The sequence below is a fragment of the Prionailurus viverrinus genome, chromosome B4 (assembly GCF_022837055.1).
Source record: "Prionailurus viverrinus isolate Anna chromosome B4, UM_Priviv_1.0, whole genome shotgun sequence".
NCBI classification, from domain to species: Eukaryota; Metazoa; Chordata; class Mammalia; order Carnivora; family Felidae; genus Prionailurus; species Prionailurus viverrinus.
Genome location: NC_062567.1, coordinates 76,262,643 through 76,273,616, shown reverse-complemented (window position 1 = coordinate 76,273,616; position 10,974 = coordinate 76,262,643). Strand labels below are relative to the sequence as shown.

Genomic DNA, 10,974 nt, shown 5'->3' with positions numbered 1-10,974 from the left:
AGGTTGTCTGGTCCTTACCCCTGTGTCATGGAGCTCAGTGGCTCCTAATTCCCTGGTGTCAAAATCCAATTCATCCTGCTGGGTCAGGTGCTGTCTGAGTTCCCTAGGCCCCCTGAAGAGATCACAGGAAGGGAGGGAGCAGAGCTCCTGTCTTTTGTCAGCTGTGGCAAGTTTGGGTGATTAAGCTAAAAAAGCAAAGTCATTTTGGTCCAGAGGATTAGTTTTGAGGTGTGTTGCAAATCTAGAAGCAACTTATTGCCTGGGAGGCAAACCAAACCCAAGATGACTCTCAGCTAATTGCTTGCCTTTCCTTGTGCCAAGCCTAACTCCTCAGTATATAAAGGCCAGCCTCTTCTCTGTCCCCATCCTCTGCCTTCATCCCTCTAGGCTCTTGCTAAGGGATTGCTAGCTGACCTCCAAGCTCTCTTACCATGAACAGACAAGTCTGCAAGAAGTCCTTCAGTGGCGGCAGCCAGGGCTTCTCGGGTCGCTCTGCCGTGGTCTCAGGAAGCAGCAGGATGAGCTGTGTGGCCCGCTCGGGGGGAGCCAGCGGAGGGGCCTGCGGGTTCCGGGGTGGGGCGGGTGGCTTTGGCAGTCGCAGCCTCTACAGCCTGGGTGGCAACAAGAGCATCTCCATCAGCGTGGCCGGTGGCTCCCGGGCTGGTGGCTTTGGGGGAGGGCGTAGCAGCTGTGGCAGTGGCTTTGGGGGTGGCTATGGAGGTGGCTTTGGTGGTGGCAGAGGAATGCGAGGTGGCTTTGGAGGGGCTGGTGGCTTTGGAGGGGCTGGTGGCTTTGGTGGAGCTGGTGGCTTTGGAGGGGCTGGTGGCTTTGGTGGGCCTGGTGGCTTTGGTGGGCCCGGTGGCTTTGGTGGGCCCGGTGGCTTTGGTCCTAGTGGCTTCCCTGGGGGAATCCAGGAAGTGACTGTGAACCAGAGCCTCCTGCAGCCCCTCAATGTGGAAATCGACCCCCAGATTGGGCAAGTAAAGACCCAGGAGAAGGAGCAGATCAAGACCCTCAACAACAAGTTCGCTTCCTTCATCGACAAGGTGAGGGCAAAGCTCAAAGGTGGCGTGGATGGTTTTGGCTGCCAGGGGATTGGTATACAAAGATGCCAGTAGGATCTGCCAGGCTCATAGGCGAGGTATTGGCTTCTTCTTTTTTTTTTTTTTCTAATTTTTTTAATGTTTTATTTATTTTTGAGAGAGAGAGAGAGAGAGAGAGAGAGAGAATGAGCAGGGGAGGGGCAGAGGGAGGGAGACACAGAATCTGAAGCAGGCTCCAGGCTCTGAGCTGTCAGCACAGAGCCCGATGTGGGGCTCAAACTCATGAACTGTGAGATCATGACCTGAGCTGAAGTCGGACTCTTAACCAACTGAGCCACCTGGGCACCCCTGAGGTATTGGCTTCTTGTCCTGGTTCTGCCTTGGGCCCTTTAGGACAGCGAACATGACTCTTTTGCTCTTCAGACCCCGTTTTCCTAGCTGTGAAACAGGGGAAGGAAAGGGAATCCAGTTCCCAATTTCCTTCTAGGGATAGGACTAGGGAAAATGAAGTGAGGGTCCAAACATGCTCATTCTCCCTTTTAAGACTGGGGTATTAGCCATGAGCTTATTATAGCTAACATTCAATTTCTCTTGCAAAGCAACTTCTGGATAATTGAACTGGAATTGAGCTGGAACTCAAACTTGCATTACTAAGAACTGTGGAACTATCTCTTAGTGGTGGGTCTCAGCAACTGACTCACCTTTAAATAAATTTTTTTTTCTTAAATGTTTGTTTATTTTTGTTAAAAAAATTTTTTTTTCAACGTTTATTTATTTTTGGGACAGAGAGTGAACGGGGGAGGGGCAGAGAGAGAGGGAGACACAGAATCAGAAACAGGCTCCAGGCTCTGAGCCATCAGCCCAGAGCCCGACGCGGGGCTCGAACTCACGGACTGCGAGATCGAGACCTGGCTGAAGTTGGACGCTTAACCGACTGCGCCACCCAGGCGCCCCTAAATGTTTGTTTATTTTTGAGAGTGAAAGAGAGTCAGAGCATGAGCAGGAGCATGGCAGAGAAAGAGGGAGACACAGAATCCAAAGCAGGCCCCAGGCTCTGAGCTGTCAGCACAGAGCCCGACGTGGGGCTTGAACTCATGAGCTGCAAGATCATGACCAGAGCTGAAGTCAGATGCCCAACCAGCTGAGCCACCCAGGCTCACCTTCTTGATTCGAGCTGTCTATGCTGGGGCAGGGAAAGGTGTGCTGGGTCTGGGGGAATGAACCGGGAGTGTGAAGTTAAACCCAAGTCAGCTGTAAGCTGAGTAACTGGAAGGGGAAACAATTAGGGACAATATGGCCCAATTTAGGAAAAGTTAGACCTTGTTGACTATTTTCACTGCCTGTAGGGAGGTAAAACGTTCACTTGAAAAACAATTATAAATAACTTTACGCTGGCCTCCTGTAGAGGTGTTCCAAAGGATCCTAGTAGAATAAGGTAGTGCTGGGTGTGACCCTTAGTTTTGTCATGTAGTAGCCACATCATTTTGGGCAAGTTAAACTGTTTGAGACTCTGTTTCCTTGTCTACAGAGGGGATATAGTAACACCTCCTTTACAGGTGGCTGTGAGGATTAACTGAAATAGAATAAGTGAAGATACTAGGTATAAACATTCTAGCTCTCCCTCGTCTAAATTCTCACTCTTCCAAGTTAAAAACAAAACACAACACAACAGAGGCTATCGCTGATTGGAAAACGGGGTTCATTTTCTACTCTTCGGGCTGCGTGGCCCCACTTGCCCATCTCAGGAGACTGACTCCTTGTCTTTCTCACCTGATGCAGGTGCGGTTCCTGGAGCAGCAGAACAAGGTCCTGGAGACCAAGTGGAACCTGCTCCAGCAGCAGACCACAGGCACTGGCTCAGGCCCCAACAACCTGGAGCCTCTCTTTGAATCCTACATCAGTTTCCTACGCAGGCAGTTGGATTTGGTTCTGGGGGAGAGGGGGAACCTGGAAGGAGAGCTGAAGAACATGCAGGACCTCGTGGAGGACTTCAAAAAGAAGTGAGGGCCCCAACTGGGGAGTTCCGCCTTCCAGGGGATTAGCAGGGAGGTGTAGCCCCGGTTTGAGATTTTAACTGTCCCTGACTGCACCTTCAGTCAATATTCTTGGATGGACTTATTGAGTGAGGCATGACCAAACGGAAGGGGTCAGAGGGTGGGAACTGAGACTTCTAGGTGGCTGATTCTGATACGTTTCTCAGGCTCTGGGCAGGCCCCTCCTACACTAACTTAGGTGGATGAGAGAATCTTCCCAGAATTAAAAACGTTTTGGGATGAAGAGCCCTCCACACTTACTGTACATGGGAATCACCTTGGAAGCTTGTCAGAAACACATATTCCTGTGCTCCAGACCTAGATATTGTGAATCAGTAGGTGTGGGGCAGGTCCCAGGAGTCTAGTGCCCCATGGTTCCCAGGGGGGAGACCACCTGGCAGATGGTCTAGGGCCACACTTTGTAAAACACTCTTTCTTTCTTTTTTTTTTTTTTTAATTTTTTTTAATGTTTATTTATTTTTGAGACAGAGAGAAACAGCATGAATGGGGGAGGGGCAGAGAGAGAGGGAGACACAGAATCGGAAGCTGGCTCCAGGCTCTGAGCCATCAGCCCAGAGCCTGACGCGGGGCTCGAACTCACGAACCGCGAGATCGTGACCTGAGCCGAAGTCGGACGCTCAACCGACTGAGCCACCCAGGCGCCCCTGTAAAACACTCTTTCAATGTGTCCAGTCTAGTACTCTGTTTCTGTAGCTTCAATCGACCTTGTCCTGCATGTCTGGGGTTGTAGTTGATACCCTCTGAGGTCTGTGAGGTGAGGAGGGAGCTCCAGATATCTATGGGGTCAGGACCCACAGGGGTGGGTTCACCCGTTTCCAGGAAGCCCCATCTTGGGTCAACTGCACAAATCTGGCAGGCACCGCTCTGTGCGAGGCTCAGTGCTGAGCTCTGGGAATCCAGTGGCAACTCAGATTGACGTTGCCCAGAAACCTTTTCTCCTGGAATCATTCCATTTTCAGTCTTCATGAGATCCAGACCCTTTGGGTGAGATTTTAGTCATTAACGAGCAGGAATCTCATAACCCTGGTGCATTCAGGAGACACGAGTTCATTCTTAACCCAAATTCCTGTAAGAAGCAACTCTTAATGGAAAGAGAAACAGAGAGGGCAGAGGCAGAAGCACCCAGTCTGAGCAAATACCTCTCTGGGTCTCACGTACACACATGGCGCTTTGTGACCTTTGTCACAGCCAGACAAGAAGTCACGCCCCTGGCGCCTCCTCCCCTCCTCCCCTCCTCCCCTCCTCCCCTCCTCCCCTCCTCCCCCTCCCATCTCCCCACACTTCAGCCTGTTACCTGGGCTTGGAGGAAGGAGAACGAGGCAGCCGCCTGAGCTTTGAAAGGTCTCCAAGCAGGATGGGTTATGTATGTAATTCTAGGGGCTCAGTGCCCAATGAAAATGCAGGGCCCTTGTTAAAAAATCGGGTTGGTGCCAGCAGAACATTAAACTGTTAGGACTTCCTGAACCCAGGGACCTGTGTAAACTGCACAGGTCACACGCCCATGAAGCTGGTCCTGTCCCCTGGTGAGAAGATTCTGGATGAGAATCTTCCAGAATCAATTTGATGAGAATCAATTTTTTTTTTTATTTCTGGAATGTCACTGTCCAAATGTGTGCTTCTTTCTGTCCCAGATATGAAGATGAGATCAACAAGCGCAATGCGGCTGAGAATGAGTTTGTGGGGCTCAAGAAGGTGAGCAAGTGGGGAGGAACAGATCAAGGCTCTATTTCTGGGCACCACCCCCATGGAGTCAGCAGAGCCAGCAGCTCTGGGGCACAGTGACCCTATGCTGGGTGTGGGGTTTATATTTTTCCTGACAGTTTTGGAAACGAAGGAAACAGCTCTAAATAGGTTATTGGTGAGGAAAGACGCCTTACAATGTCACTGTGACTAATGAACTGATCAGTAATGCGAACAAATAATGAAGAATTTATGTGTAGCATTAATCAAGGTTTGCAGCCTACAGGGTACCCTGGATGGTATTAATAAGAACAATCAGCCAATATTTGCAGCTGACTTGATTGTAAAGATGAAGTAGTGAGAAGAATAGAATATCCTCCTTTCTATTCAGAAGGCTGGTTACCTGGTACCAAACCTCCGAAGTCACATGTTAGATAAATGTGATTTATCTACCCATACTCCATGCCTGGCTAATATGGTTTATATTTTGTTAAAGCATCAGGGTTTGGTTGGTCAAAGCAACCAAAGGGAAGAAAACCACTTTGATTTTCTATTAAGAGGGAAGGTGAGAAGTGGAAATTAGGGGGAGGACAGGGGAGGGACAAGAGGAGGGACAAAGGCTTAGGAAAGAGCTGTGGGTGGTAAGGGGGCTGCGGGTCATTCTTTTGGGTGTCTGACTGCCCGTCTGCACACCTCGCAGGATGTGGATGCTGCGTACATGAACAAGGTGGAGCTACAGGCCAAGGTGGACAGCCTGACAGATGAACTGAACTTCCTGAGGACCCTCTATGAGATGGTGATTCCTTGATTTCTTGGTTTGCTGAGCTCCAGAGCCTTCCTGTCTGCATCTTCTCTGGCATGCTTCCCAAGCAAGACCTTAGGGGATAGTTAAGGGGCAAAACACTCACAAAACCAGCAACAGAGCTCGGAACTCAGCTACACCCCACCTGGGAAATGCTAACTTAGCTTACCCAGCCTGCATAGACCTGGGCCACAAGGCCAGGGTCCCTCTCTGACTTCTTTGTTTTCCTTCTGTCCTCAGCCCTTTTTGTTCTACACCTTCCCTCTGGCTCCTATGCCAGTATCACAGCTAGTTCCTTCAGAGCACTCCTCCCTACTCCAGTCCCCTGGAAACCCACACAGTTGAACTCACTGACTGATACTCTCAGGCTGACAACCTTATTCTATTTGCACGTTTACTTTTTTTCTTTAACTTTGTTGCCTGGCATCTTTTAGGCTGTAGCCAGGCCTGAAATGCAAGCTTATTTTTCTGACTGTTCCATTCCTGGCCCCATTTTTGGGATATCTCTGCTGGTAGAAGATTCTTGGACTTATTCATTCCCAGCATCTCCTGGGGCCAAGGGATGGTGAGAATGACCATCCGTGTTCCCTATAGGAGCTGTCTCAGATGCAGAGTCATGTCAGTGACACGTCCGTGGTCCTGTCCATGGACAACAACCGCTGCCTGGACCTGGACAGCATCATCGCCGAGGTCAAGGCCCAGTATGAGGAAATTGCCCAGAGGAGCAAGGCAGAGGCTGAGGCTCTGTACCAGACCAAGGTGGGAGCCCTCTCCTTGCCTGCATACTCTAGGTTTAGGTCCCGCTGACCTTTATCAAGAATATTCTAACACTTTGTGAAGCTATGTTGACTGGTTTCCCCTCTGTCAGCTTGGGGAGCTGCAGACCACGGCCGGCAGGCATGGAGATGACCTCAAGAACACTAAGAGTGAGATCATGGAGCTCAACAGGATGATCCAGAGGCTGCGGGCCGAGATCGAGAATGTTAAGAAGCAGGTGGGTCTGGTCCTATTGGAGAGATCCTGGAGGTCTTCTGGGCCATGGGGAGAAAGAGTAGCAACAATTGTGCCTCTGCCACACGCTTTCTCTGTCCTTCCATGGTGTCACATGTGGGACAGCAGACTCTGGGAGACTCCATTCTTCCTGAGATTCCCTCAGAAATCTTCCAAGTTCCCTAAGGAGAGATGGTTGCTCCTGCTGGCTTTCCCAGCAAATCTTGCAATTGTAGGGAGGGCCTTAAACACTCCATTCTCAGTAGGATCTACCTTCTGTGAACTATTTTTCATGAACTTCACATTACCTCAATGGCTGATTTGTGTCACTGGAATAAACTGATTAGGCAGGGTAGTATTTAACAGTCTTGCAAAAAACCAGTTACCAGTTACCACTACTGCCTTTACCAGCGAATCAGTGTTCCTTTTGTTTTTAAAAAAATTTTTTTTTACATTTATTTTTTTTTGAGAGACAGAGACAGAACACAAGTGGGGGGAGGGACAGAGAGAGAGAAGGAGACACAGAATCTGAAGCAGGCTCCAGGTTCCGAGCTGTCAGCACAGACCCTGACGTGGGGCTTGAACTCACAAACTGTGAGATCATGACCTGAGCTGAAGTCGGACACTTAACCGACTGAGCCACCCAGGTGCCCCAGTGTTCCTTTTCTTGATGAGACAGGAGTTAGTTTCAGTGGGCCATAGATAAATAGACCAATTGCAAAATGGACTTCTGTTTTCTGGGCATGTGCCATTGTGGTAAGGGATGGAGGGATGCTGAATGGAGAAAAGAACTTTCAGGAAAAATCAGCTGTCTCTTGATCACTGTGCTAATTAGTCTCCTACCTCCTCCTGGCCCAGAACGCCAACCTGCAGGTGGCCATTGCTGAAGCTGAGCAGCGTGGGGAGCTGGCCCTGAAGGACGCCAATGCAAAGCTCCAAGAGCTGCAGGCTGCCTTACAGAAGGCCAAAGATGACCTGGCCCGGCTGCTGCGGGACTACCAGGAGTTGATGAACGTGAAGCTGGCCCTAGACATGGAGATCGCCACCTACCGCAAGCTGCTGGAGGGCGAGGAATGCAGGTGAGGGGCTGTGGGGCCAGCATTCTCCAGATAGGATTTTAGAGTGACCTTTGATAATGAAGAAAGAGAGCAAGATGATTGGAGAGGACAACTCAGACAAGGGGTAAGGAACCTCCTGAACAACAGAATTTAGGATTCAAGTGCCCCCCATTTTTTTTTTGTCAATCAAGATCGTCCAATTCTCCTATTTACCATGGATATATGTATTACACAGCTCTGTTGATCATTCTTATGAGCAATGAGTATGGAAAAGTGCTTTGGGGTTATGACAAAAGTTATAGTGATGTCCACTGGAACTTTTTAAAAAATGTTTATTTATTTTTGAGGTGGGGAGGGGCAAAGAGAGAGGGGGACAGAGGATCCAAAGAAGGCTTTATACTGACAGCAGAGACCCCAATGCGACGCCCAAACTCACTAACTGTGGGATCATGACCTAAGCCAAAGTTGCACGCTTAATCACCTGAGCCATCCAGGTACCCCTGGAACTTCCTGAGATGACAGAAATGTTTTATGTGTTCACCAGTACCGTAGCCATTAGTCACTTGAGTACTAATGGTTAGTGCAACTGAGGAACTGAGTTTTATACTTAATTTAATTTTAATAAATGTGACTAGCTTCATGTCACTAGTAGTTACCATATTGGACAGCACAGTAGAGAGAGTCTTGTAACTTTCCACCCCTGAGGCTGAGTCCACAGGGCAGGTGGCCGATGCACACATACTCTGGAAAAATAGCACAGCATCAAGCAGCAGTTAAGGGCTTAGGGAGTGGATATCAAATGCCAAAGGATTGTCAAGAATTGAGAGATCTTTCTGCTGACTAGTTGCTCCATGCATCCTGTGTTGAACCTCTGTCCTCAGGCAGCTCCCAATCTGATGGAGGAAGCAGAACTCAGGGGTGAGAAGGAAGCTTATGGATTTTTTTTTTTTTTTTAATAAATCAATGACAGGTGTGAGAGTGAAGATGGTGCTATGTGTACTGGGGATTGTGGGATAAGGACAGAGTGGTCGACCACAGGGGGGCCCACACTGGCAAGGGGTGCAGACACACTCCATGTCTGCTCAGATGTGTGGACGTGCCTGCTCCATGAACATGAATGAGGCACAGAAAGATGGGCTGTGTGGGCAGGACATTTTCAAGCTCCTCATGTGTTGAGTGTCAGCCCCTCTCACATTTTACCTTACCTTGAACCACCACCCCTACCCCCACCCCGGGAAGGCTCACTGGAGAAGGCTTCCTGGGAGAGGAAAATCAGAAGAAAACCAGGGCTGGGTGAGGGAGGAAGAAAGACGGTCTCAGTAGGGGAAGAGTGGTGAGGCAGGACTAACCAACTGGGGGCTGGGTAGTTGAGCACTTTGCCTGGAACAGATGCTCTGGAAACTAAGGGAAAGAGGGCAGACAGATGGAGAAATGGAGGATGGCTGGTGAAGCTTCTGAGCACCTCAACCCCATCCCCTGGCCCCACAAGCTCCTTTTCCTGGGGAGATGTGGTCATAGAGACACTTGGAATAGCCTTCTTCCCCCGAGAGCTTGACCTCTAGTAGGGCAAATAGGGGAACGTGGCTCCCAAGGTAATGAACCCTCAGCTCTGTGGCTAATGACTCATTGCAGAAATAGTCCACATCTCTTTCTCTTCCTTTGTAGGATGTCTGGAGAGTGTCAGAGTGCCGTGTGCATTTGTAAGTAGCCCTTCAAAAATTCTCTCCCTGGGTTGCAAAAAGGGTGGCCACAGAGACACCTTCACTGACTGATCTACAGCAGGAGAGGCTGGCCCATACAAGGAGACCAGGCCACCAAACAGTGCTAGGGCCATGGCCACACACTCCCCGCCTCACATAGGCTGGGAAACTCTAAGGCCAAAGCTAAAATGCCCATGGTCTTGGGGAATTCCTTAGGTTGGAGAACCAGAAATTTCCATGGATGCTGCTGGCTCTTGTTCTTGGGGAAGGACGCCAGAGAGCCAGGCTCACTCTTGTCATTTATTTACAAGTTGAGGCCTCAGAGAAGTTAAGCACCTTCCTCCAATTCACAAGCCAAGCAGGGTAGAGTTGTGATGCAGACCCAGGCTTTTGCCTGAATTGAGTGCCTGTTCTCTGCAGCGGTGATCAGCAATGTCACCAGCACCAGCAGCGGCTCTGCTGGAAGCCACGGAGGGGTCAGTGCCAGCAGCAGCGGTGGCTACAGAGGCGGCAGCAGCAGCAGAGGCAGCAGTGGTGGCTATGGAGGGCTCAGTGGTGGCAGCAGCGGCGGCTACCAGAGTGGCAGCAACGGGGGCAGGCTCAGCAGCGGAGGCAGCAGCTCTGTGAGCCGGAGTGGAATTGGATCCGCCTCTGGTGGCATCCAGACCTCGGGAGGCAACAGCTATAAGTCTGGCAGTGGAGGCAGCACCAGCATCCGCTTCTCCCAGACCACCAGCTCGAGCCAGCACTGCTCCAAGTGATCCTCTGGGGTCACGTGTCCACGCCCACCTGCATCCCTCTCGGCCTGCCACAGCACCTCCTACTTTGCTTGGCATCAACAAATGCCAACCTCAGCCTCGCTTTTCCTCAAGTTCCCCGGAGAAGGGGCTGAACTTCTTCCTGGCTCCTCCATCCCCAAGACCTCTCCTAGGCTAGGAAGGTCCAGCTGCTAGTCCCAGAGGATGATGCCCCCAGATGAGCCTGTGATGGCTCCTGATGACGGTAGCAATACCTGAGCCCATACCACTGTGGGCTTTTCCAGCCTGGCCTGTTCCTACCCTGGCCCATCTCCCTTTCTCACTGGGAGTCGATCGATGGTCTGAAGTAGGCATGTTTCAGCCCCGCTGAGGAGGCGGGGGTGCTAGAGGGTGAATGGTCAAGTTCTCTAGACTGTTGGTTCTCAGGGTGCCTTCTTCACATTGGCATCATGTCCTGACCTTGCCTCTGTCCCCTTAATTCCCCCAGCTGTGGATCCTCTGGTGATGATTATGTTGCACTTTCTTTTCTCAATAAATTGCACTGTATTTCACATTCTGGTGTTTGGCTTTCATTCAGGGAGTCATAGAATAAACTGAGGTCCAAGAGAGGAGAGAAATTAGGTGTGGTTGGTGGTCTTCCAGAAGTTATGGTAGGTATAAGGGATGCTCAATAGTCTTAGCTTCTCCTTTATCCATTTGGCTGGGTTCTTGTGATAGGTCTGCCCAAGAGTATTTATGTTGCTTAAGCGAAGACCCCTCCACTCCCATGGAAGTCTTCCCATCCATCCTCCTGCCTCTGAGCAGACCTCTGGGATCCAGTCTTGGAAAAAGAGGGTTTTGCAGTTCATCAAGGGAAGAGATTCTCCTGGGACCATGGCTCTTTTGCTCC

General features: G+C 50.3%; 1 protein-coding gene across 1 annotated transcript; it reads left to right on the top strand.

Annotated features, from left to right (window-relative positions):
- Positions 1 to 431: 431 nt before the first annotated feature.
- LOC125170013 (keratin, type II cytoskeletal 2 oral-like) lies at positions 432 to 10,088 on the top strand. The gene is made up of 9 exons (XM_047866060.1): positions 432 to 1,046; positions 2,823 to 3,043; positions 4,729 to 4,789; positions 5,478 to 5,573; positions 6,174 to 6,338; positions 6,448 to 6,573; positions 7,428 to 7,648; positions 9,293 to 9,327; positions 9,748 to 10,088. Exons 1-9 carry the CDS (start codon positions 432 to 434, stop codon positions 10,086 to 10,088), a joined length of 1,881 nt encoding a protein of 626 aa, XP_047722016.1.
- The last annotated feature ends 886 nt before the right edge of the window (positions 10,089 to 10,974 follow it).